The 27817-nt window shown below is 48.6% G+C and overlaps 1 protein-coding gene across 1 annotated transcript in view; it reads left to right on the forward strand.

Moving 5' to 3' along the window:
- Positions 1 to 27817, forward strand: part of LOC117005037 (zinc finger protein 462-like) — a 145416-nt gene that overhangs the window by 55052 nt on the left and 62547 nt on the right. The window contains exon 11 of the mRNA XM_042780136.1: positions 16613 to 16836. Coding sequence (XP_042636070.1) covers positions 16613 to 16836 — 224 coding nt within the window. The remainder of the gene's footprint in view (positions 1 to 16612; positions 16837 to 27817) is intronic.

Here is a 27817-nt window from a genome sequence, read left to right on the forward strand (position 1 = left end):
TGCCATGCCCTCATTGATGTGCTACACCCCTGATTGCCCCTCCTGTTCTCTTCGCTCCTCAGAGCCATTTAAATCACCTGCAAATGGCCCTATGACCTCCCCTTGGTCACCTTAATGGCTGAGAAGAGGGCGGGAGCTGTTTGATCAACTCTTTTAAAACACCTGCAAATGGTTGGTAGACACCATGTCAAAGATGGTGCTAAAAATCAAGGTAAATTATGTCCTCTCATCCACTGAGCAAGTTATTTCATCATAGAAGGCAGTCTGGCTGGTCAAGCATAATTCATCCTTTGTGGGCTGAAGAAGGGAGTAAGAGCAGAAATTACAAAGTCAGTAGCTAATTTAGAGACAAACACTGAAAAGAAATTTGGCTGTTGAGTTTCTGTTGACCTTCATAACAGGCATAGCTTGTGAGCTCTTGAAATTTCTATAACAGAGACAGAACTCCTGCTCAGTGCCCAGCAGAGCTGTTGGCCTTTTATTTAGACCATACAGTGCAATTCGTTTTTATCCTTTCCAGCAAATATTCCCATCATCAAATGCCTTGATATTTTTCCAGCACTGAACACAACCCACCAAGATCAATATTCAGGCTCCTTGTTTATAATCCTCAATGCATTTGGTTTTTAGGAATTATTTTACTATTTTTCTTGGTATAAATAATTGTTTTTTCCTTCCATTTGTCTTGGTTTAAGACAAGTTATGGGGCAGACACTCCAAATTGAGTTACCTCCCCTTTTAGTTTTAACCACTCCCCTTTCACCAATAATGAGAGACAAATGTAGGAAGATATAAGTGAAAAAAAATAACAGTTTACTAAAAAACAAAAGAGGAACAACCAATATAACAGTAATAACACTAGATATAAAGGCACTGAATCCTGTGGACTCCCCAGGAACAAAGAAAACAAGATAGTGAAGAAGCCCCTCCCCCAAAATGGCAGCTTTCATAGAAGATCGAGTGGCCCAGGGGACAAAGACAATATGATGGAAAAGCCCCCTTCTCCCGACCATGTGGTGGAGAGAACAAAAGAAAAACAACACAGCAACCAAACCTCTGCCATTATAAAACTCCTTCTTCCCCCAAACAACAACCAGCAGGGAGCAAGGACAAAACAAAAGAAACCTGGAGTCCAAAAACAGTCAACTGTTTCCAAGCCATTTTCTCCATGCCACCGGACAGTGTCTCTGTTGACAATGGCGACTGGAACTGGGTCAGCAGCTGAAACTCATGGAGGTACTTTGGCTCTTCCTCAGATAAATTGTCAGGCAACCAGCTGGGTCAACCTCCTCCTTCAACTGGATGCTACTGATGGGCTGGAACAACTGTATGGAGCGGGGGCTGTTCTGTTTTTCCTGGTGTGGTGCCACGGTTGCCATCCCAGGCAGTAGCAGTGAAAAAGAAAGGAAAAAAAAGTTCTAACACCTTCCCTGGCTCCAAAAAAATGGTAGTTACCACAGCAACAGTGGCCAAAAAGATACTGCCAGCTGCTCCAGAAATCCAGGAAAAACAAAAGAAAACAAAGGGGAGGTTCTGCTTTGCACTGCTTCTGCCTCACAGCGAGAATGAAACAGAGTTTTTGCTTGAGTGTCCCCTGTTGCTTAAAGGGACCCCAGGCCTACCGCCTCTGAAAGCTCAGGGTAAAACACCCCAGTTCTCCCAGCCCCAGTGTCTTAAAGGGACAGAAACAATCTTGGGCAGATTGGCACATGAAAGATATGGAACACAATACGCATTTTTTGGATTACCCAGAACACCATTTCATAGAATTGTCATCTGTTTCTCTGAAATAGTAAATTTCCATATATAAGGTCTTTAGAGTGTTAAATACACTTTTTTCATGCTATAAGCCAAGAGTATGCCTGCTTTGACTTTACATACTATAAACATTCAGTGCATTGATTTTCTATTTAATCTCAGATCTATATTACAAATAACCCCAATGTTTCAGTTTAAAGCAGTGAATAAATTTCTTCAGAGATGATGAGGGATGTAGCAGAGATCTCCTTAGTCCTTTTGCTAAACTGTTCCACAGTGTGTCATGTTGTTATAGTGCATACATGGTAGACTCTGTACAGAAGCCAAAGCTAAGTTTCACAATTTTTGGATAGGACTCATATTTGTTGCAATTTTGACAGTTGCTCAGATACAATAAATGTATAAATGAGTAGCCAAATATAGAGGGGGGGAGTGTGGGATGAGAGATAGCTATTAAAGTGGTAAAATATTATTAGAGCATCACCGTGCTAAATATGATGTTTTAAATTCAAATTACTTTGCAATTTTTAAATTATTTGTTTAGATAAAACTCACTGACATGAATAAATGCACATTTCAGTCATTCCTGTCATGGAACAGCAAGGACCAGCTGCTCCCAAAGGTCCAGGGAGAAGAGGAGGATAACTTTGACAGCAGAGATGGAGCCTTGCTGACTAGGATCCAGCCTCACAAGTACCAGAGCAAGGCAAGCAGGGCAGATGATGGTCAGGTTCAACCAAGAATTCAGATCATCAGGCAAAATTGCAGAATTGCAGCAATGATAAGATCCAAGATAAAACCAGAAAGTTAAACTACAGGTGTCATAGTTTAGGAATGGTATCCCCCAATTCAGTACTCCCCCTAAAAAGAAAAAGAAAACCATAAGCTACTCCCCTCCCTCCCCCTGCCCCTCTTTCCCCATGGGAGAGAAAAAGCAAAGATCATGGGTTGAGATAAGAACAATTTACTGGAAACTGTTCAAAAGCCTGTTGTCCAGGACCCCACCTGAAACCATTCTTCCAGGTCACATGATCGAGAGGATTTAAAAATCTGACCGTACTCTGGGATATGCATCCTCCAAAAAAAAACAGTGCCCAAGAAAGCCTGTGTTTCCTTCTTGCTGGTTGGTGGGGACATAGCTGCTATTTTGCTGACCACATCCATTGGAATCTGATGACCACCATCTTTCTATTTTACTTTCCTGGGCAGGTCCCTTGAACCTAATTTGTGTTATGATGAAACTGGCCTTCAGGAGGATCTGGATTATCTATTCCCCTTTCTCAAAAATTTCCTAGGCAATCTTCCCCCATACAATGATGTCATCAATGTACTGGAAGTGTTTTGGAGCCTCACACTTTTCTAGTGCAGTCTGGATCAGTCCATGGCAAATAGTGGGGCTGTGTTTTCACCCCGGGGCCAGTCAATTCCAGCAGTATTGAACGCCCACCAGGTAAAAGCAAACTGTGACCTGCACTGTGCTGCTAAAGGAATGGAGAAAAACATGTTAGCAATATCAATAGCGGCACCATTTTGCCACCTTGGATTACAGTTTGTACTTGTCCTGATTTAGGGGACAGTATTGCCAGAAAAGGCGAGAGGTTTTTCCAAAAATGGAGAGTGAAAATTCCCTCCCTCCCAGTTTACTATAATTCGGAAGTTAAGGGTTTCTCAGGCAAAAGGTATGGGTTTAGGAATAACAGTTCTTTACTGATATATCTACAAGACAAAACAAGAACAACATCAGCTATGAAAAGATCAGTGACAAAACAGAACGAAACTCAGTCTTTTTTCCAGTCAGACGCTCTTTCTCCTCCGCACGGTCCCGGTGGAACGGGGCGGAGTGGTCTTCTCTCTTCTCTCAGTCGCGGCAACTGCAGGAGCAGGCAGGCGGCAGCGGCAGGGGGGTCCCAGGTGGGAGAAGGGTGAAGGAAAAAAAAAAACCCTCCTATCACCATTTGCATCCCAGTTCTCAGCGCTGTTCTCAGAAGCAGGAAGCTGTAGCAGCATTGGCGTGCAGGGGCCTGGTCGCACCACGGAGAAAAAGAACCTATCACCTCAGCATTCATGCAGGCGAGCGCGAGTGGCCCCTCGAAAGGACAAAGCAACTTACAGCTATTCATCCCCACCCCCTCTTTTGTCTTGAGTAATTAGAAACCAGGGAGTTGCCTGGCCAGGTTCCTTTAACATGCTAATGGGAAAAATTTTCTCCACCAAGGGAAGGAGTAAAAACTCCCCCAACCCCCAACAGTACTAAAGTTCTAGCATGTCTGGCACAGCAGGGCTCAGTGATGGTGTGACTTCATTCAGGCCACGATTATCCACTGTCAGTCTCCACTCTCCACTGGACTTCTGCACTGGCCATTTAGGGTTACTGAAGAGAGAGGAAGTCTTGGTGATCATTTTCTGGCTCTCCAGTTCAAAAATCATCTCATGGATGGGGATCACAGAGTCCCAGTTGGTGCAGTATTGTTGACAGTGCACTTTTCTGTTAGCGATCAGTACCTGTTGTTTTTTGACCCTCTGCAGTCCCATAGCAGAAGGGTCCTCTGAGAGACCAGGCAAGGTATTAACCTGTCTAATTTCCTCTGTCTCTAACAGCTATTCCAAAAGATGCCCTTTTGGATTCTTGAAATACCCTCTCCCGAGGTAATCTATGCCAAGGATACACAGGGCCTCTGGGTCAATTCCAATGGGGTGTTTTTGCCATTTGTTCCCAGTCAGGCTCACTTCAGTTTCCAGTACAATCAGCTGTTTGGATCCTCCTGTCACCCCAGAAATAAGAGAACAGTTCTGCCCCACTATAGCTTGATGTCATCAGAGTACAGTAATGTCACGACTATAAGGCGCACCTTTTGACTAAAATTTTGGTCCGAACCCAGAAGTGCGCCTTATAGTCCAGTGTGCCTCATATAATGCACAAAGTTGCGAAATTTGCCAACCTGGAAGTGTGAGCCGTGAGCTGAGCTGCGAGGGAGGGCGGGAGCGGGCAGTCCCCGGCCAGCAGGATCCACGCGGGGAGGGAGGGAGCGGGCGGCCCTGCCCCGCCCCCAAGCCGAGGGTGGCCCTGCCCCGTGCTGCCCCCGAGCTGAGGGTGACCCTGAGCCGCGGGCAGCCCAAGCTGAGGGTGGCCCCGCCCTGCAGGGCCGCGGTGCCAAGAGCCAGCGGGGCCATAGCTTATAGGGGCAGGCAGGGCCGTGGTGCTGGGGGCAGCAGGGCCGCAGTCGATAGGAGCAGGTAGGGCCGGCTGGCCGTGGCTGATATTGGCAGGCAGGGCAAGCGGGGCAACGGCTGGCATGGGCAGGTGAGGCCAGTGGGGCCGCAGTCAGCACGGGCAGGTGGGGCCAATAGGGGCAGGCAGGGCTGCAGTGCCCGGGCTGGCAGGACCACGGCCGGTCTCCCAGTCCAGCCAGTCTCCCCCCAGGCCGCACTTATTCCAAGACACCTGGACCCTGCCCGCCAAGCTGGAGGCCTGCTCCAGCTTCAGGCACCGGGCCGACGAGCTCAGCCCTTTGGGAGAAGTTTGTTCCGCGACGCAACTCCCCGTGTCCTGCCCTGCGGGAGCCGGCAGCAGTGACAGGGAAAGGTTGTTCTCCTGGATCGCCTCCGGGCTCGCACCCGCTCGCAGTACAGGGCAGGACGCGGTGTGCGTGTCTGTGTGTCCGCACTTGTGCGTGTGTCTGTCTGTACGAATGTCCGCCTGTCCAAGCTGGGGGAAAGGGGGGTGGGTACAGCCAACGTGCACACCTCACCTCGGATGCCTGCTCGCCCTCAGCTTTGTAAAGCTCAAATAGAGGCGCTTGCAGGGGAGGAGGAGTCAGCCAGGCTGATCCTCCATTCACACAACCTCCACCAAGGGGCTGCCCACAGTCCCACAGCCCGCTCTGCTGAACCCAGCCGGACCAGATGCACGGGGGGGAGGGGAGACACAGGACAGCCGGGGATGGAGGGGGAGAGGTGACTGTGGGAGAATATATCTCCCCTACACATCACTCCCACCCTTCTTCTGGTGCAAGCGCCACTAAATCTCACCCTAACGTCTCCCCGCTTTAGGAGAGACTTGCAGGACTGTCAGAGGGATCCAGCTGGCCAGTAAGTACGTGTTGTCTGACATCCCCGCCAGCTCCTTGCATGTCCGTGGGGATTCCCGAGGGTGGCGAGGTCGTAGGCCCTGGGGACCGTGTGGAGAAGCCTTCGCCCTTGAAGGAACCGGGGGAAGTGACACGACCCGGGGCGGGTGGACCCCGTTCCTGAGAGGGGAAAGTGTCTTTCCAGGTGCCTTTCCCACTATGGGAGGAACCTGCGTGTCCATGAGCTCCTGCGGAGTGCGAGCTGCCTGTCCCTGGAGGGCAGGGCCACGGTACATTGCCCGGGGCTGGCCGGGAGGGGTACTGAGGGCTCAGAGAGGGGAGAGGTGGGCACACTGGACGTGTGCCCGGTCCTAGCCCAGTCCCTGCAACCTGCCTGTGTGTGAGGGGAAGGAAGCAGTTGGGTGGGTGGGGGAGGACAGCAGCACTGGGAGTAACCTGCTTTTGAGAGATTCACCTGGCACTGCTCCCGGGAAGTCCCAGAGTCTCTTTTTTCCTCTCCAGCCTCCAGCACAGCAGATCCTCAGCGTCCATCCCGGGGGCAGCGGCCAGAGGGCCCCCTGAGGACTGGACCTGGGGGGAACGAGGAGCCGCCGGGCGGCGGCAGGCGCGGGGGAATGAGGAGTCGCCGTGCGGTGCCGGCCGCAGGGACAACGAGGAGCCACCAGCAGCCGCAGCCCGGGCGTGGGGGGAAGGAGCCACCAGTGGCCGTGGTGGCTAAGCCACAAGCCAGCCAGCGCTGAGTGGGAGTGCCTGGGCCCGTGGCAACTGCGGCCGCTGGGCAGGGGAAGCCGGGACCCGCGGTTGCGTGGTGGTAGCCAGGAGCCGCGAGCCACGCCAGCTGGTGCCGGGGGAAGGTGGGAGGGCCGGGACCCGCGGCATGGGGCGGGCACCTGGGGTTGTGTTTAAAGGCTATGCCAATCTCTGAAAAATGTTTGCAAACAGAGTACCTGCCAGTAATTCATTACTTTGTTGCACGCGGTGCAGCTCCTCGCTGCAAAAAAAAAGTGCGAGTCATGAGCCGAGCCGCGAGCCGAGCCGCGAGGGGGATCGGCGCCACGGGAGCACCAAGCTGCGAGGTGGCCCCCGGCCAGCAGGAGCCGCACAGGGAGAGAGGGAGCGAGCAACCCCCAGCCAGCAGGAGCCGCACAGGGAGAGAGGGAGCGGGCAGCGCTGCACCGCCCCAAGCCACCCTGAACCGCAGCAACCCCGAGGTGTGAGCCATGGCTGCCCTGAACCGAGGCAGCCGTGAGCCGCAGCCGCCCCGAGCCCCACCTCGCAAGCCGGGGGCGGGCGGGAGTGCCGGAGCCCGCACACGGGGAGGACACTTGGGGCTGCGTTTAAAGGCTACACCAATCTGTTAAAATTTGAGCACGTGCCAGTAAACTCCACGATCACGGGCTTTCCGTTACTACTTAGTTACTTTGTTGCACGCGGCGCAGATCTTCGCTGCAAAAAATAAGTGCACCTTATAGTCCAGTGCGCCTTATATGATCTACAAAGTTGCGAAATTTGCCGACTCCTGGGGGGTGCGCCTTATAGTCCGGTGCGCCTTATGGTCGTGAAATTACTGTACATTGTTCACCAGTGTCAACTAAAACTTTATACTCTTGTGAGTCTGATGTGCCAGGCCATCAGATCCACACAGTCCAATAGATTTGATTGTCCCTTTCCTCCACCTGGCTGGAGGCAGGGTCCCTCTATTTCTGGTCATGGTACTCATTGCTCACTTCTTGTATATATGAACTGGAGGTCCCTTCAAGAGGATTTGAAACAACATCAGAACCTTTCATTCTATCTGAGGACCTGCCCACTGGAAATGGGAGCAGCACTTATCCTTCAAGAATTTCCTGCAGTGGTTGTTCTTTCTTTCAACTCACATACCCATGCTGCTAGGGCAGAGGTGGGTTTTCCATCTGTGTTGATTTGACATGACCTGTTTTTTTGGTAGTGGGGGAAGGAGGGGCACAGGGGTAGTTTCTGTGACAAGTTGCTAGAAGTTTCCACCATGTCCAACAGAGCCAATCTCTGATGGATCTGAAGATGGACATGCTGCTGGTCCAGTTAGAGAGGTTGGTAATTCCTCTGTGATAACATATTTAAGAAGAAAATCAAAACGGCATTTTGTTCCAGAGGTGGCAAGGTGCCCGCGCTGGGGGCCATCCCCGGCATGGTGCACGGCCATGTGCTACTGCTGTTGCCAACTTGGCGTGGCCCACAGAGAATCTTGCCTGCCTGGCTGCCCCTAGCCAGCCACACTGCTGGTGGAAGGGCAGGGGCGGTGATGGCGGCTTCTCTTTCCCAGCACCCTACATGAAGAGAGGTATTACAGTAGTTTCACGAATACAAGCCGCACGGATTATAAGCCGCACCCCCGGTGCCTCGACAATGTTGCTGTCTTTGTCAATAGATAAGCCGCACCCCGAATATTAGCCGCACTTTCGTTCGTCGCGAGAATCCGTGCGCAGCTTTCACAAATTGGCCAATTAGTAACAGGATCGCGGCATAGCGGGCTTTACTGGCTCGGGGCGGGGCCAGGCAGGCTCGGCCCGCTCATGGTTGCCGACGGGGCCGGGTGGCCCAGCTCAGCGCCACGGCTCGGCGGGGCTGGCCGGGTGGTGCTGCCGCCGCCGCCGGGCTCGCTGGCCCCCCTCTCCCGTCAGCACCGCCCTGCTGCCGCGTTCGCTCGCCCGGCTGGCAGGGCTGCCGCCGCCGGGCTCGCCGCCCGCCCCGCTGCCGCTTTCGCTCGCCCCGCTGCCGCTTTCGCTCGCCCCGCGCCGCGCCTCGCGAGCGCCGCGCCCGCCCCGCGCCGCGCCCGCCCCGCGGCGCTTTCGCTCGCGGCGGCGCTTTCGCTCGCGGCGCTTTCGCTCGCGGCGGCGCTTTCGCTCGCCGAGCAGCGCTTTCGCGAGCGCCGCTTTCGCTCGCCCCGCCGGCAGGGCTGCCGCCGCCGCCACCAGGCTCGCCGGCCGCCCCCTCCCGTCTGCACCGCCGCCGCGTTTCCTCGCCCTGGCCGGCACTGCAGGCCCCCGCACCGCCAGGCTCCCCCACGCTGCTGGCCCCGATTATGCTGGGCTTCCCCCGCTGCCAGGCAGCCCCACCCGCCGGCCTTCCTGCTTCTGCCATGCTCCCCTGCACTGCTAGCCCCAGTTCTCCCGGGCTCCCCCGCCCTGCTGGCTCAGGCTCTGCCGCCCGCCCCCCACACTGCAGGCCCCGCCTCTGCCAGGCTTTCCCACCTCAGCCGGGGCCGGCCGGGCTCCAGCTTGGCTTGGGGCTGCCGCGGGCTCTCACTTCCGTGTTGGCAGCTTTTAGAATTTTGTTAATAGATTAGCCGCCCCGGAATATTAGCCGCACTTCCGGGTTTCCACCAAAATTTTGGTCAAATTGGTGCGGCTTGTATTCGTGAAATTACTGTAAATGGTGCCAGCACTGTGGCAGCCGCCACCGCCCACGCAATGGTGGCAGGGCAGCTTGCTGGATGTGGAAATCTGACAAGTGACTCCCCAACCTGGAAACTAAACAAGATCAACCTCTCTGCACTGCGGGATCTTGCAGGAATCTTTCAATTTGTGGAACTTGTTTGCAATGGTACCTACAAGCAGTAGTTTTTCTTCTAATCAGAGAAGAGGAGGAAGTGAGGACATGTGAGGGAAAACATCATGGTGACACCAAGGACAGTGGAAAAGAGGAGGAGGCGCTTCCAAACATCACAGTTGAGCTTCCTCTGCAGACCATGGTGAGAACTATGGTGAAACAAACTGTCCCCCTGTAATGCATGTAGTCCATGGAGGATACAGAAGGTCTACTTGCAGCCCGTGGGAAAAATGCTCACTCCGGAGCAGGTGGATGCCAGAGAAAGCTGTAATCTTGTGGGAGACCCAAATAGAGAGAGAAGTCCCCTGCTTCCAGAAATAAAGAGGGCCATCGCTTCCAAACTAGAGCAGCCTAGCCTTAAAAGACTGCACCCCGTGGACAAGTGACCCACACTACAACACTTTTTGGAAGACTGTTTGCCCATGGGAGGGACCCCATGGCATAGCAGACAAAAGACTCCTCTCCCTGAGTAAACAAAAAAAAAAAAGATGAACTTACAAAACCCCCCATGCCCTGTCTCCCTGCACTGTTGGTGGGAAAGAGAAGAGGGAAAGGCGGGGGGAGGGGGGGGGGGGGGGGGGGAGAGGAGGAAGGAGTATCAAAGTCTTATTTTACTTCTAATTGTCCTCTTCTGACTCTGTGTGCTGGTTTAAAGGGACAGTATTGCCAGGAAAAGGAAATTCAGGAACTCTCAGGCAAAAAGGTATGGGTTTGGAATAACAGTTCTTTACTGATATATTTACAAGACAAACAAAAACAACATCAGCTATATGAAAGAAAAAAACAGTGACAGAACAGAACGAAACTCAGTCCCTTTTTCCAGTCACAGATGCCCTCCTCATCCGCACAGTCGCGATGGAGCAGGGCAGGCAGCCTCTCAGTCGCGGTTGCTGCAGGAGCAGGGGAGCGAGGCGGCACCAGCCATCCCAGGTGGGAGAAGGGTGAGGGAAGAACTTGCTCACCGTGGGCGTCCCGGTTCTCAGTGTTGTTCTCAGAAGCAGGAAGCTTTAGCAGTCGGAGTCCAGGGGGCCTGATCCCACCACGGAGAAAAACAACCTCTCTCCCCAAGGTTGGCCGGCAAGCTGCGAGTGTCCCCCCACCCGCCGAAAAACAAAGCAGCATCCCACCTTCCGTAATGGAGCCATCGGGCCAGCCCAGCCATTCCTTTGTTTGAGCACTTAACGGCTAAAAGGGGAGCCATCCTGGCTAGTTTAACATAATAATGGGAAAAATTTCTAAAAACTCCCCTAGCCTACAACACTCTGTTAATAATAAATTTACTTTATACCTTTACATTTGAACCTGTTTTACCTTTAGAGTTTTTTTTCCCAGTCCTTATCTCAACTCATGAGCCCTTTGTAAATTTTTTTTTTCCTCTCCTCTTCCCAACTATAACAGAAGAGGGTGACTGAATGACTTTCACAGGTGTCTGGCACTCAGTCAGTATCAAAACATGACACCATCCCACTTCCTCACGTCTTCTCTGTGGTCATGCAGGTAAAATCACAGATTACTTTCTGGTATGTTCCCTGTCTCTCTTGAGCAGGTGGGTGCTTGTTTCCAATACCAGAGACACTGGTTCGTATTGGCAGGGCATGGGATACTTCTTTAAATTGCTGGTGGTGCTCTTTAAATTGCTGGAAATGCTTGGGGAGTCTTTCCCACAGATAAGATGCAGGCCTGTATCAAGGAAGAGATGCTTTCTTCATAAAGCAAGAGTTTGGTAACCAAATTATCCACTCTTTGTTCTTCTTTACATTACATCACTGTAGCAATGAGTTGAAAAACAGTGATGGTGTACTCCATAGAAACTTCTGCCACATGGTTTGTGTAGTCTGGACTTCATCTGGATTTATAGGGGACTGCTTGCTATTTGAATCTGTTCAAATACTGGATACTGTGCTCCCTTCTTGTCTCGGTGCACAAAATTATCATCCTTGAAAAGATGCCTTTCCCTCACTCTTGATAGGAGTTGCCTCCAGAGTCTGAATTTCTATCCTCTTCCCCATTCCTTTGTCAATGCCCACATCCTGGGACAGGGATCCCAGTTGCTTGGCTTCACTACCATCTAGTTTCATATTGTGGGCCATGATTTCCCAGCATCAGAGCAGCCAGGTCACCAGGGGCTCACCTGACTGGCATCTGAAATCTTTTCACATATCTCTCAGCTCACCCAGGGATAGATCAGATCATTATCCTTGGCCCTGCATCTTCCTCCTGTTCTGAGGGCCCTGTTTCCTCTTCAGCCCTCAGTAAGTGACTTGATTTGGTCTTGGGTTTCTTCTTCTGTAGAGAGACAACTGCTACAGGCCAGTTTCTCTGCTTTCCTCCTCCTTGCCCTGAGAGTGCTGTTTAGTATTGAATGGTGTCTGATAAATAATAGCCAGGGCTCAGCGCATTGCATAATTTTGCACGTCCTGCAGCTACCACAGCATTTTTTCTTCACATATTTTATCACTTTAACAGGATCCTGTAGTTGTTCAGGCGTGAACAACCAAGCCATTGGAAGAGAGAAGTCCTCCAAATACTGCTGCACGTCCTCCCACTTTCCATGCCACTTATGACTATCCATCCTCATAGTAGATATCTGAATAACCCTTCTAGAAATCTTTATCTTGACTCTAAACCTGGTGTGGGCCTTACTGAGGAGACAGGCAAACTTGTCAACAAGAACAGGCTTTCCTTAACATCCAAAGGGAATTCAAAATTCTCAAAAGCTTCTGTAACAGGCCTGAAGGGGGAAAAGGGATTGAAAGGCTGTGGAAAATAATTTTCCCTTCTTCCCCCCACAGACTCAGGTACAGTTATTAATCAATTCCCAGAGGTAGCAGCCAAGGCCAAGGCAGGAGAGCAACACTGAATACACATCCCAAATGACCCTCAATGCCCTTGATGCTATGTCATAAACTGAAATCACACAGTACAGCAACAAAGAAATCCTGATCCCTCTCCCTGCTCTGAAAAAGAGCGCTGTGATAGGCACATAGTGCATATATGGAAATATATACAGGGTTAGGTACCACACCCACATGAACAGACCAAGCAAGATTGTGCCCAGTGGCTCCGTACCTTATACAACAAATGCTTAGATCAAATTTGTTTTCAATCCACTCTGAGCAGATCTGTTCTTATCTCAACCCTTGGTTCCTCACATTGGGTGCCAATTAAGGCTGTCATGGTTTAGGAATGGTATTCTACAATTTAGTACCCCCACTAAATACAAAACCACAAGCTGCTCGCCTCCCCTCCTCCAGTAGGAGACAAAAGACAAAAATTGCTAGTTGAGATAAGAACAATTTACTGGAAACAACGAGATAAGAAAATGAACAGTAACAGCAACACTACTAATAACAAAAGTGTACAAATAGAGGGTGATTCATATGCAAAATGCTCACCCAGGTCCACCCAACATGGCAGGACCTTGAAAAAAGGAACAATAGCAAATGGATTCCCCACCGGAAACACATCTTACACTGGAAAGAGTTGCCCTTCTTCTTGGAAGTGAGAGAAGGAGTATGTTTCTTCTGCCTCTGGTAATGACATAAGGTGGTATTGAATAACACAATGTCTTGGCCATGGCCCCTCCCACTGATTTGGGCTAGAACCAGGACAATTGGTCAGAAACAGATCCAGTGATTGCCAAGCAGATGCATGGTAATAAGTAAAGCACAAGATAAGGCTGGGAAGTCAGTCTATGTTGTGTTGCCTGTGATTTGTCAGCCATAGGGAAGTGATAGTGAGATGATAGGTTTTACTAATATTTTTTGTAATAAATGATGCAAGACTCCATTTTCTTCATGTGGGAAAAGCCAATTCTTTATTCATATAATGCATTTTTATACAGTTTTTGCAGACCTCATGTTTGAATCCAATTTGCTATTATTTTCCTTACTACTTCATTTATTGGTCAGAAAGTGATTTTGTGTGTATGTGCTAAGGTTCAAAGGTTTACATTTTTCTTTTGTGCGTTCTCATGGGACAAACCTTATTGTTTACACAGGTGCACTTGTTTTTCACCCAGGAATAGGTTGCTGTGTTAACAAGCTTTCATACCAAGATTGTTTTCACATGGGAACTTGCAAAGTATTTAGCTGCACTTAAAAGAAGTGACAAGGTAGCTATTAATTTAGCAGAACAAGGCCTAATTTTATGAGGCCTTTCTTTTATAATTCTTCTATTTCTCTACAATAATATTAATTAGGGTGGTGCATTCCTCTGACATGGTGGATAAAATCTTTTATAGCAGCCCCTGCTTTAGTGGGTTTTAAAGTATGTGTCACGTGCTAGAGAAAAAAATTCTAATTTTCAAATGCTTGAAATAGTTTCTCTTTTAAAACCTTTTTGTTGAAACTTTTTTCAGTTTTAAAAGCAAATTAACTTAATTCAGTGAATTCATTTGCAGAGAACCCTAAATACCTTTTAAAATATTCTTGTTATGTGTTCAAAACCAGCTTTAACTCCTCTTATCTCTTAGAACACTTTTCCCGCTTGACACAACTCAGCATTTTTTGCAACAACTTCTTTAGCTGGAGAGGAACCACAAGTTTTCAGGGTCTCAGATATAGCTTTGGAGGAAATTTCCACTTTTAGAGTGGATAAAGATAAGGTTCTGAGATAGGAAAACTTCCATGTCCAAAAAAAGGGGAGCACAAGGAGAAGAACAAACTGAGGAGGGTATAATATTAGATGGGCTGTGGAAAATGAGGTTCATGTGCAGTGGAGGTTATGCACTAAACAAAGACAAATGGATGAATTCTGTACCTCTTGCCTCCTTATAGAAATTAGATGTGTCAATGCACACAAGTCCCCTACCCTTCATGTTTACCCTCTAAGAATAAGGCCTGGGTTTATATTTGTTCGTTTGTTTGTTTTAAGGTATCATTAATTATGATCTTTATCAGCAAAATCAAACTATTCCTTTTATCTGCAATCCATAAAAAATAATAATACTCAATTTCAGTGTTGGACAGTGTTGTGAGTTGGCGAAGTTTAGAAATTTTTCCCATTATTATGTTAAGCTAGCCGGGATGGCTCTCCTATTAGCCGTTAAGAGCTGGAGACAAAGGACTAGCTGGAGCAACCTGATGGCCCCATTAGAGAAAAGTGGAGTCCTGCTTTTGTTTTCGGCAAGTAAGAGGACACTGGGGGTAGGAGAACTCTTACAGCTCACTGGCCGAACTCGAGGAGAGAGGTTCCTTTTCTCCTGTTGGGATCAGGCTTCTTGAATTTGGACTACTAAAGCTTCCTGCTTCCTCTAAACAACTGGGAACTGAGACGCCCACGGTGAGCAGAGTTCCTTCCTCATCCTTTCTTCCACCTGGGGCAGCGAGGCCACCTGGCCCCCTCCCCTGCCCCTGCAGCAGCCGCGACTGAGAAGCCGCCTGCCCTGCTCCATCGGAGAGCCATCGGTGACTGAAAAAGGGACTGGGACTGAATTCCGTTCTGTTCTGTCACTGTTTTTTTTCTTTCATATAGCTGATGCTGTTTTTGTTTGTCTTATAAATATATCAGTAAAGAACTGTTATTCCCAACCTATACCTTTTTTGTGCCTGCAAGTTCCTGAATTTCCTTTTCCTGGTAATACTGTCCCTTTAAACTGGGACAGACAGTTCAGTAACAAAACTTGTAGTGAAGATCTGGTGACCCTCTGCTGAAAGCAGAGAACCACAGTGGAGGAATGTTGGACACATCAGGATTTTGACTCTTTAGAAAGACTGAATTTAATTGTGATGCCCTATTAAAAGTGTGTGTTTTGCAAGAGAGGAAGGAAGTAGAGAGTTTAATAACTCAGTGAGAGCATTTTCAATGCATGCTTGTAGCATTATCAGAATTGTGTGAAGCATGAAATTATGTGTGGATTTTGAATTTTAGCTATTAAAAAACTAAGGGTGTAATTGAAATTTTCTGCCCCTGGCTAGTCTTTGTAGAACCACCTTCAGGAGAAGATACTGCTGCACAGTGAGTAGCATTAAATGTAATGGTGACAATACCAACTCTGATCATCAGAAACTGGGAGGTTGATGTATCCAGAATCACCCTATATGCTCCCTGTTTATTACAGTTCTAGCACCTTTTACTGTCTAATGTCATGCTGTCCTGGTTTAGGGGACAGGTTACTGCCAGAAGAAAGGCAGGAGCTTTTCCTAGAATGGAGAGTGAAAATCCGCCCCCCTCCCATTTTACTATAATTTGGAAATTAAGGGGCTCTCAGGCAAAGGTATGGGTTTAGGAATAACAGTTCTTTACTGATATATCTACAAGACAAACAAGAACAACATCAGCTATGAAAAATCAGTGACAAAACAGAACCAAACTCAGTCTTAGTCCCTTTTCCAGTCACAGACAATCTTCTCTGCACGGTCCCAGTGGAGAGCGGGGCAGAGTGGCCCCCTCGCAACCGCAGCAGCAGCAGCAGGAACAGGGAGGCGGAGGCGGCAGAGCCATGTCCCAGGTGGGAGAAGAATGAAGGAAGGCTCCGCTCACCGTTTTTGGTCCCAGTTCTCTGCGGTGGTCTCAGAGGCAGGAGATTGTAGCAGTGTAGGGTGCAGGGCAAATCCGACCACTGAGAAAAAATCTCTCTCCTCTGCGTTGGACCGGCGAGTGTGTCTTGAGCTAGAAAAAAACGACCAGCCACCCAGACTCCCAAAAACCCCGCCAGTGATTCAGACAGACAGCCTCCACCCATCCCTTTTGTATTGAGCAATTAAAAGCTAAGGGAGTCACCCTTAGACTAGACTTTCTTAGCATGATAATGGGAAAAATTCTCCACAAAAGAGAGCAAAACCCCCTCAACCCCCAACACATGCGTTGAACCAGAATAGAGCTTGGTCTGACCGATTTCTGTCTGCTTTTATATTCCTAGGCTCTGTTACTGTGTCTCACAAATCTACTCAAACACTCTTATCTGCCCCAAATGTCATCTTCCCATCCTGTTCCCCTGATAAGTGGTTACATTTGCAAGGACACCTGCATTTGTAGCCATTTAGGATTAACTCTGTCTGTATAGAAAGGGAATTTTCTTGTATTTCTTTGTTGGTCCAGTTTTAGCTCATTAGATGGATTGCATACACAAATAGTAGATCCTGTTTCTTCTGTGCGTGGTATGTTGCAAGTTATTGACAGATTGCTTGATGTTTTTTATTTCCTAAAACTTACTAAACATTCCTGTCTCCCCACAGAAGAGCGGGTTGTTCCCATTGAAGTTTGCCATTCCAAACTGTCAAAATACTTGCAGGGAGTTGTTTTCCGCTGTGATAAGTGCACCTTTACCTGCTCCAGTGATGAGAGTTTGCAGCAACACATAGAGAAGCACAATGAACTTAAACCTTACAAATGTCAACTCTGCTACTATGAGACCAAATACACAGAGGAGCTGGACACTCATCTTCAAGATGAGCACAAGGTAACATCCAAAGTGATTTAATTTGTAACAAGCTACTTTTTGCAAATGCTATGTTTAGTTTGCATGTCCACTCTGAATAGCCAACTTGCATTTTTTCTTCCAAAATTTGGAGAAGGTTCCTGTGCTGGACTTAAATTTCTCTGAAGTTCTGTATTTTTTCAGAAATTCGAGATTGTGAGTTTCTAAAGCTGCTGAGATTGACCAAAATTTACTGACTATTCAATGTAGAGCATGATTATCTGGAAAAAGCATTTTTATATATTGTGAGGGGATTTTTTAAGTTATGAAACAACATTAAGGCTGTGTGATTCAGACACTCTATAACACGGGAGCTTCCAAAGTGTAAGATTGCTCTGGCAACTCAGACAGTGACATACCATACATATTCTAATAATGCAAATCAGCACATTCCAGTTTACATTTAACAAGGGAAAAATAGAAGCTTGTTATACTTACTGCTTAAGTTAAGGCTACTTTGGTGTTTATGTTGAACCTTATAAGTGCAGATTTGATCAATACTTGAAGAAGTCACTAGAAAGCTTTCCACAAACAGAAGTTTGCTTTGGATTTCTGTAGTTCTCATCTGTGTTGCTGTGAGAGTAGCAAAATTCTAGAACTGAGGCATGTTTGCAGAGTATTTTCTTTTGTCAGTTTGTGGGGAGGGAACTCATTGAATACAACTATCAGGAGCTGAGCTGCTTGATTTTCACTAAAAATGTATTCACACTTTGTTGACTGAATAACATTTACCGCCTCCCCCCCCCCCCAAAAAAAAAGGACAAAATTACTGTCAAAAGTACCAACAAAACTGACTGCATTTTAAAAATTAACACTGTGAACTTATGTTGGCTTGGTATTCTTGCCTCCCTTTATTGCCCTTTATTGCTACTTGAAAATTTTTCTACAGTGTAACTGGTATCTGAGATGTTGCATATGTACCAATGACCACAGCAAGAATCCTATGGGATCCAGGAAACACTATTCCCCACCCTTCTGACTGAGTGCATCAGGCTGGGAAGATATTCTTTCTACTCATGTCTCTTCTCTCCACTAAAAATCTGAAGTGATAACTCCCTGTAGTAAGGGAGCAAGTTCCCTTTGCACAAGATACAAAACTGGGAGGAGCTGTTGACTCCCTCGAAGGCAGGAAAGCCCTTCTGAGACACCTCGACAAATGAGAGGGCTGGGCAATCACCAACCATATGAAGTTCAACAAGAGAAAGTACTGTATTCTGTACCTGGGATGGGGCAACCCTGAATGTACAGACAGAGGTCCTGGTCGATGACAAGTTGAATATGAGTCAGCAGTGCTCTAGCAGCCAAGAAGACTAACTGTCCTGAGGGGCATCAGGACCAGAATCCCCAGCCAGTCAAGGGAGGAGATTGTCCTGCTCTGCTTTGCACTGGGGCAACCTCACCTTGAATATTGTGAGCAGTTTTGGCCGCCACGATATAAGAAAGATATTAAAGTATTAGAGAGCATCCAAAGGAGGACAACAAAGATTATGAAGGGCCTTGAGGGGAAGCCATATCAGGAGTGGCTGAGGTCACTTGGTCTGTTCAGCCTGGAGAAGAGGAGACTGAGGGGACACCTTATCGCAGTCTACAACTTCCTTGTAAGAGAAAGAGGAGGGGCAGGCACTGATCTCTTTTTTATGGTGTCCAGTGACAGGACCTGAGGGAATGGCCTTAAGTTATGTCAGAGGAGGGTTAGGTTGGATATTAGGAAAAGGTACTTCCCCCAGAGGATGGTTGAGTACTAGAACAGGCTCCCCAGGGAATGGTCACCAGCACCAAGCCTGACAGACTTCAAGAAGTGTTTGGACAATGCTCCTGGGCACATAGTGTGACTCTTGGAGAATGGTCCTGTGCAGGGCTGGGAGTTGGCCTCAATGATCCTTGTGGGTTCCTTCCAACTCAGCATATTCTGTGATTTTGTGATATTTCTTTAATAATTTGTAAATGTTATCTGGCTAATTTGTGCCCACTCTCTGGGCTCAGGTGCACAACTGGCTTACTGGCATCTTAAAGAGTTTCTGTGCATGAGCTGAGACACTAAGTTCCATGCATGTGGCCTTATTTGCTTAAATCTAATAGGTAACTTGTTAAGTTATAGCACCTCAACATAGCTATCAGTTCTAGCAGCATGATACTAACACAGTGCTGTATTTAGGGTAGCTTACTATTTGCTGATAAACGATTGAGTTGTGGGTTGACTGGCAAGAAGAGGCCTACCCAGTCACTCTCCCACTCCCCCTCCTCAAATAGGAGAGGGGGAGTATTGTGGGTTAACCTCAGTGGGCAGCTAAGTCCCACACAGCTGCTCACTCTGTCCCCAACCAGTGAGATGGGGGACAGAATTGATAGGGTAAAAGTGAGAAAACTCATGGGTTGAGATAAGACAGTTTAATAAGGTAAGCAAAAGCCATGCACACAAGCAAAGCAAAACAAGGAATTCCTTCACCACTTCCCATGGGCAGGCAGCATTTCAGCAAAGACTCCAAAGTGAATGGCATGGACAGATGTGCTCTGGAGCCGAGGATTGCTCTTAGGGAAGGAGGAGAGCTTTCCTATCCGGCAAGACCTTGATACCACAGCAGAGAGAGAGGACCCAGTCCCTGCTCCTGAGCAGGGAGCGGGAAGCTGTGGAGCCATAATTCAGAGGTGGGTCTGACTCAGCGTGGGTGGTGCCAGCAGGGACAGCACCCATCCTTACCCTACAAAACCTGCCCCAGGGAGCACAGGAGCACAACTGATCAGTAGTATGGGTGTGTCAGCTTGTGTGGGCAGTTCATGCAGCTAAAGCACTTAGTTGGTGATCATCACCCTCACCAAGAGAGCTCAGGTATGGTGTCCACTCCGACAAAAGTTAATTCCTCTGCATGTGCCACAAAGGATGTGGCGACTCAGAAGGAGCACCCACAAAAGCATGCAGGAGTCCAGGTCTCAGGCTGCAAGGGAATTCCAGAGCTTGGCACTGCTCTCAGAGGGCAGCAGAGTAAACCAGGCAATGTTCTTTATGTTTTCCATGACCCATCCTTCCTCCAGGAAGATATCTTCTGTTAATGGGCCATTGAGTCCCACTGCATAGCTGATAAAATTACATCATCCCATTGTGAGAGGCTCTACCCAGGGGGAGGAGCTGAACATTACATATTTTTGGCGCCCAATGTGGAGCAGCAAGGTACTGAGAAAAGTCAGAATTACAATTTTGTATTGTAGAAACCACCTATTTGCTATGATGCTCAACATGCTTACATGGGTCTTATATCTAGCTCTCTATATTTTTCCACACATGGGGAACTATCTGCTGGTTGTAATGCTCCTGTGTAGACCAAGGTATGGTATAAAAATTACTTTATTAGTCTATTATGTCTATTGCATGATAACCTCTGAGGCAATGACCATCATTCGGAATATATACTCAAATTTTTTTGCTTGTCCTAGTCTAGGCTACTACGTCTGGAGCCTCAACAATCACACCCAGCCTCTGGGAGGAGGAGTTAAAAAATAATTTTTTCCAGCCTTTCAGGCCTTACACACCAGTTTTTGGAAATGTTGAATTCTCTCTGGATGCCAAGGACAGCATAGTGTTGTTGTTAGTTCTGCTTTGTCTTCTCTGCACAGCCTGCAACATGCTTAAGAACAAAATACTACATGGTGTGGTGCAGTGTCTTATTGAGGAAGAGGAAAAAAGAAGCAAAGTAAGTGTCCATGTCCGCTCAGAATGTCACAAAGAAAGGAACCAAAGGCAAAACAACAGCATCCATGTCTATGCAGACTGTCACAGAGGAGAAAGAAACTAAAAGTGCCATCAGCATCTCCACACAAACCGTCACCGAACCAGAACAGCCTAGACCAGTAGCAGATGCCGCCATTCAGAAAAAGAAATCAAAGAGCAAATCAGTCTGGATAGTGACTGACAAGGATGTGGCAGGACCTTCGCACCCAGCAGAAGAGACAGACACAGAAATCATCACTCGCTCTCTATCCCTGAGTGAGCAGCGTGACCTGCAAAGGGAATTCACCCACCAGACAAATGAGTCCATCCTTACCTGGCTGCTCTGCATCTGGGATACTGCAGCCAATGACACCATTCTGGATGGAAGTGAAGCCAGGCAACTGGAATCGCTGTCCTGAGATGTGGTCATTGACCAGGGAATCGGGAGAACCCAAGAAACTCTCAGCCTCTGGCGGCGACTACTGACAAGTATGAAGGACAGATACCTTTGTAAAAACGACCTCCAGGTGCACCAAGGAAAATGGACCACAATGGAACAAGGTATCCGATGCCTGCGAGAATTGGCTGTGCTGGAGATAATTTTTTCAGAAGATGAGAGATTTCCTAAGAGTCCAGATTGTGTCCAGTGCACATCGCAAATGTGGTTGAGATTCGCATGGCGTGGACCTGAGTTGTACTCCCATTACCTGGCAACGCTGCAACGGAGGGAAGGCAAGGACATGGTAGGTGTCTTGGTCAATAAACTAAGAATTTACGAGAACACTGTCACCGCCCCATTTTGTATCCATGTCTCGTCTGTAGAAACAAGGCTAGTTTAGCAAGTCTGGAGCTTGATTGAAGAGGGCCATCAGAAACTAAAAAAGGAACTAAAGGAAGAAAACTACCACATCTCACCAGAACCAACAAAAGCTGGCGTTCCCCAGCCAAGGAGAGAGGATACACTCCATGAGGTAACCTTTGGTTTTTCCTTCAGGAGCATAAAGAAGACATGAGGAAGTGGGATGGAAAACCCACCTCCTCCTTAGCAGCCCAGGTACATAAATTGAAAAGAGGAACACCTAACAGAAGAAACTCATCTAGAGTCAACACTGCTCCAGTCTCTAATGTACAGAACTCCAGACAGTATCGGAATGATGATATGATTGATCCTCTTGAACGGACCGCCGGAACCTATTTACAAGAGGAGAGCAACATGTACCAAGACCAGGAATAGAGGGGCCCTGCCTCTAGGCAGGTAGAGGAGAGGACAATTGGATCTATTGGACTGTGTGGATCCAATAGCCTGGCACATCTGATCCACAAAAATATAAGACTTTGGTTAACACTGGTGCCCATTGTACCCTGATGCCATTAAGGTATGTAGGAGCAGAATCCATTTCTATTTCTAGGGTAACAGGAGAATCCCAGCAGCTGACTGTATTGGAGGTGGAATTGAGTTTAACTGGGAACAGGTGGCAGAAACACCCCATTGTGACTGGCCCAGAGGCCCCATGCATCCTTGGCATAAACTATCTCAAAAATGAATATTTCAAAGACCCAAAAAAGATATCATTGGGCTTTCAGGATAGCTGCTGTAAAGACAGAAGACATCAGAAAACTGAATACCTTGCCTGGTCTCTCAGACGACCCCTCTGCTGTAGGACTGCTGAGAGTTTAAGAATAGGTACAAATAGCCACAACAGTACACCCTCGGCAATACTGTACTGACAGAGACTGTGATTACCATCCACGAGATGATTCATAAACTAAAGAGCCAAGGGGTGGTTAGCAAGGCTCGTTCACCTTTCAACAGCCCTATATGGCCAGTGCGTAAGACCAGTGGAAAATGGAGACTGACGGCAGATTACCATGTCCTGAATGAGGTCACATCACCACTGAGCACTGCTGTGCCAGACATGTTCGAGCTTCAGTAAGAGCTGGAGTCCAAGGCAGCAAAGTGGTACATGACCATTGATATTGCCAGTGCCGCCTTCTCCATTCCTTTGGCAGCAGAGTGCAAGCCCCAGTTTGCCTTCACGTGGAGGGGAGTGCAGTACACCTGGAACCGACTGCCCCGGGAGTGGAAACACAGCCCCACCATCTGCCATGGACTGATCCAGACTGCACTGGAAAAGGGCAAGGCTCCCGAACATATACAGTACAGTTATTTCATGACCATAAGCCGCACCGGACTATAAGGTGCACCCCCCAGGAGTCGGCAAATTTTGCAACTTTGTAGATCATATAAGGCGCACCGGACTATAAGGTGCACTTTTTTTTTGTAGCAAGGATCTGCCTCCAGCTCCCCCCGCGTGGTTACTGGCTGAGGCCTCACCTCAACCCGGCAGCCATGGGCCCCTGGGCCCGCCTGTACCCGGCAGGGCCGGGCTATACCCACCGCTGCTCCGTGCAGCGTCCCCGGGGCCGGGGCATGCCCGCCGCTGCTCCGTGGAGCATCCCCAGGGCCGGGGCATGCCTGCCACTGCTCCATGCAGCGTCCCCGGGGCCCCACTGCTCCGGGAGTTCCCTCCTGCTCTGGGTGTCATGCGCCCCCCTGGCGCTCTGGGAACCTCTCGCTGCCTGTGCGCTCCAGGAGTCCCCTGGTGTCCCGGGTGTCCCGCGCCCCTCTGGTGCTCCGGGAACCCCGCGCTGCACGGGTGCTCCGGGAGTCCCCTGGCACTCCGGGTGCCCTGATGCCGGTGGGCTCGCCCCGTGCTGCCACTGCCTCGATTCTGGCGGCTTTCCCCCCCGCTGCGCGGCAGCCTCCCTGATGCCGGCGGGCCCGCCTCGCGGGGCCACCTCCCTGATGCTGGCAGCTTTCCCCCCCCACCTGGGCTGCGCTGCTGGGCTTTCCCCCCCACGCCCGGGCTGCTCCCCCGCCACCAGCTTTCCCCTTGCGCCGACGCTGCCCCGATGCCGCCGGGCTCGCCCTGGCCCAGCGCTGGTCCGATGCTGCCGCCGGGCGGGCTCTGCTCGGATGGGGACTCTTGCGGGCTCGCACTTCTGGGTTGGCAAGTTTCGCAACTTTGTCCATTATATAAGGCACACCGGACTATAAGGCGCACTTCCGGGTTCGGGGGAAAATTTTAGTCAAAAGGGTGCACCTTATAGTCGTGAAATTACTGTATATCGATGACATCGTTGTATGGGGGAGCACAGCACAGCAGGGGAAATCGTCAAGAAAAGATTATCCAGATTCTGTGAAAAGCTGGTTTTGCCATTAAGTGAAATATGGTTAAGGGTCCGGCTAAGGAAATTCAGTTTCTAAGAGTCAAGTGGCAAGATGAACTTCGTCAGATCCCAACAAAGTTAATCAACAAGATCACCACTATGGCTCCACTGACCAGCAAAAAGGAAACACAAGCTTTCCTAGATGCCATAGGCTTTTGAAGAATGCACATTCCCAAGTACAGCCAGATGGTGAGCCCTCTCTACCTGGTCACTGGCAAGAAGAATGATTTCCACTGGGGCCCTGAACAGCAACAAACCTTCACCCAGATCAAACAGGAGATCACTCATGCAGTAGCCCTTGGCCCAGTCAGGACAGGACCAGAAGTAAAGAATGTGCTCTACTCTGCATCCGGGAACCATAGTCTATCCTGGAGCCTTTGGCAGAAGGTGCCTGGAGACACTCAAGGTTGACCACTGGAATTCTGGAGCCAAAGCTACAAAGGGTCTGAATCCAACTACACTCCCACAGAGAAGGAAATCTTGGCTGACTATGAAAGAGTTGAAGCAGCCTCAGAAGTAATTGGCACCGAAATGCAGCTGCTTCTGGCACCCCGACTACCGGTACTGGGATGGATGTAAAAGGGAAAGGTTCCTTCCACACATCACACCACCGATACCACATGGAACAAGTGGATTGCCCTCATCACTCAGCATGCCCATATTGGAAATCCAAATTGCCCTGGGATTCTGGAAATAATTGCAAACTGGCCCGAATGTGCAACTTTTGGATTATCTTCTGAAGAAGGAGCAAGTAGCATGTGCCAAGAAAGCCTCACCATATAACGAGTTACCAAAGACTGAAAGACAATATACCTTCTTCACTGATGGTTCCTGCCAAATTGTAGGCACTAACTGAAAATAGAAATTTGCAGTATGGAGCCGCACACGACACGTTGCACAAGCTACCGAGGAACAAGGTGGATTGAGTCAGGTCGCAGAGCTTAAAGCTGTCCAGCTGGTCTTGGATATTGCCAAACAAGGGAAGTGGCCAAGGCTCTATCTCTACACCGACTCATGGATGGTAGCTAATGCTCTCTGGGGAAGGCTGGATTGCTGAAAAAAAGCCAACTGGCTGTGCAGAGGGAAACCCACCTGGGCTGCTGAGATTTTGCAGGACACTGCCACCCAAGTAAAGAGGCTGACCATGAGGGTTTGAGACGTGGATGTGCACGTATTCAATAGTTGGGCTAATGAAAAGCATCACAACAATAAGCAGGTAGACTGAGTTGCCAAGGTGAAAGTATCACAGGTGGATCTAGACTGGCAGCACAAGGGAGAATCATTCCTAGCTCATTGGGCCCATGATGCCTCAGGTCATCAAGGGAAAAGTTCAACAGACCAATGGGCCCATAACTGAGGAGTGGACCTTACTATGAACAACATCTCACGAGTCATCCACAACTGCGAGACCTGCGCTGCAATCAAACAGCCTCTGTGGTATGGTGAATGATAATCTAAGTACAGGTATGGGGAAGCCTGGCAAACCTACTATATCACCCTTCCCCAATCCTTCCAAGGCAAGCACTACAGGCTGACCATGGTGGAAGCCACCACTGGATTGTTGGAGACCTACCCTGTGCCTCATGCTACTGCCCAGAACACCATCTTAGGCCTAGAAAAGCAAGTCCTGTGGAAACATAGCACCCCTAAGAAAATTGAGTCGAACAACGGAACCCATTTCAAGAATGGACTTATAAACATCTGGGCCAGAGAACATAGTATTGAATAGATATATCATATCCCTTACCATGCACCAGCTACCGGGAAAGTTGAATGGTGCAATGGACTCCTTAAGACTACCCTGAAGGCACTTGACAGGGGAACCTTCAGAAATTGGGAAATGAACTTAGCAAAGGCCACCTAGATGGTCAACATCTGAGGGTCCATCAATCGAGCTGGTCCTGCCCAGTCAAAACCCCTGCTCACAGTGGATGGAGACAAAGTCCCTGTGGTACACATGGAAAGTATTTTCGGAAAGACTGTTTGGATTAATCCCACCGCAGGCAAAGGCAAACCCATCCGTGGGATTGTTTTTGCTCAAGGACCTGGTTACACTTGGTGGGCAATGCAGAAAGATGGAGATACCTGTTGTGTACCACAAGGAAACCTAATTTTGAGTGAAAACTGTGTAGGGTTTCATTCTGCATTATATATATATATATATCTATAAGAGGGTATTGGTTTGGGTATGATGTAGATGGTAAGAGAATAAGGGATGGATTATGTCCTAGGTTACAATATAAAGATGTGCCCAAAAGTATGTATTTTACCACCATCTGCTGAAACCAGGTGTGGCAGTGATTCTTATCTCTGTGGGATATATCCTCTGCTAATGGGCCATCTGTTAAAAAACAGGTGGGACAATGTTCTTTATGTTTTCCATGACCCATCCTTCCTCCAGGAAGATATCTTCTCTTAATGGGCCATTGAGTCCCACTGCATGGCTGATAAAATTACATAATCCCATTGTGAGAGGCTCCACCCAAGGGGAGGAGCTGAACATTTCTTACCTAGATAAAAACAGATTTGGAACACCAAGGCAGCCCTTACCACTGGTTTCCAGAGCACAAGAGCTACCAAATCTTTCTACAGGATCAGTACTTCAACAAGACCACATCATCTGGACTGCTACCACCACCCTAACTAGTGGGATGTCAGGTTGTATTCTGACTCTGTCAGTGGTTTTTCTTTTGTACTATTGCATGTATTTTATTTTTCTATTTTTTTTCCTGTTAAACTGTGTTTCTGACTTGGATTCTCTCACCGGTTTTGTTTTCAAACCATTACAGTATATGAAGGTCCATCTGGGTTGGAAGTGTCACCCAGGGCAGAGTAGCCTATCCCCTGCATCATGTCCTCCTCAGTTAAGAAAAAAAAAAGAAAGGTAGCAATCATTGGTGACTCCCTTTTGACAGGTATGGAGGGTCCATAGGGACTCAACCCATAGGAAGATTTGCTGTTTTCCTGGTGCCTGGGTAAGGGGCATCACCAAGAAACTTCCCAGCCTGATATAGCCCACTGACTAACCTGCTACTGGTTTTCCTGGTGGATACCGATGAAGTCCTAACAAGAAGCCTGTGGACAAACAAGAGGGACGTCAGGGTCTTGAGACCACTGGTCAAGGGAACTGGAACACAAGTCACGTTCTCTTTTGTCCTGCCAGTTGCAGGGAATGATGGGGTAAGAAACAGGAAAGTCATGCAGATGAACATGTGGCTTTGAGACTAATGTTACCAGCAGAATTTTGGGGGTTTTAATAATGGGTTAGTTTATACAACACCAAGCCTGCCATCAACAGATTGGGTCCACCTGTCTCAAAGGGGGAAAAGGCTCTTAGCTCAGGAATTAGCAGGGCTTGTTGAGAGAACTTTAAACTAGATTGGAAGGGAGATGGATGGGACAGGGCCAAGTGTGACAGATAAAGCGTGGGAAGGGGAGAACTATAGTGACCACTGAAGTAGCAAAAGGAGACTTCAGAGGGGATGCCTCAAGCAAGCACAAGCAGCCAAAGACATAACCATAAGACAAGACTATGGGGCATTCCCTTGCACCCCCACTGGGATATTGACATACTCAAATACTTCTATAAAGTGCCTGTACAGCAACACATGCAGTATGGGGAACAAACAGGAGGAACCAGGGATCTGTGTACAGTCACAGGGCTTTCATCTCATTGTGATCGCTCACATGACTGCAATGTTGTCATGAAGGACCATGCCCTGTTTAGGAGACGCAGACCAGGAAGGTATGGTGGTGGAGTTGCCCTCTATGTGAGGCTACACTTCAAATTTATGGTGCTCTGTCTTGGGGTGGATGATGAGCGATTTGAGAGCTTATAGGTTAAGATAAAAGGCAGGCTAGTAAGGGTGACTACTGTGGGTGTGTGTTACAGGCTGCCTGAGCAGGAGGAACAAGGGGATGAGGCCTTCTACAGACAGTTTGAAGCAGCCTCAAAGTAACAGGCCCTGGTTCTTGTGGGGGACTTTTAATTACCCTGATATTTGCTGGAGAAGCTACACAGTGAAGCAC

This window comes from Catharus ustulatus, chromosome W, assembly GCF_009819885.2.
Source record: "Catharus ustulatus isolate bCatUst1 chromosome W, bCatUst1.pri.v2, whole genome shotgun sequence".
NCBI lineage: Eukaryota > Metazoa > Chordata > Aves > Passeriformes > Turdidae > Catharus > Catharus ustulatus.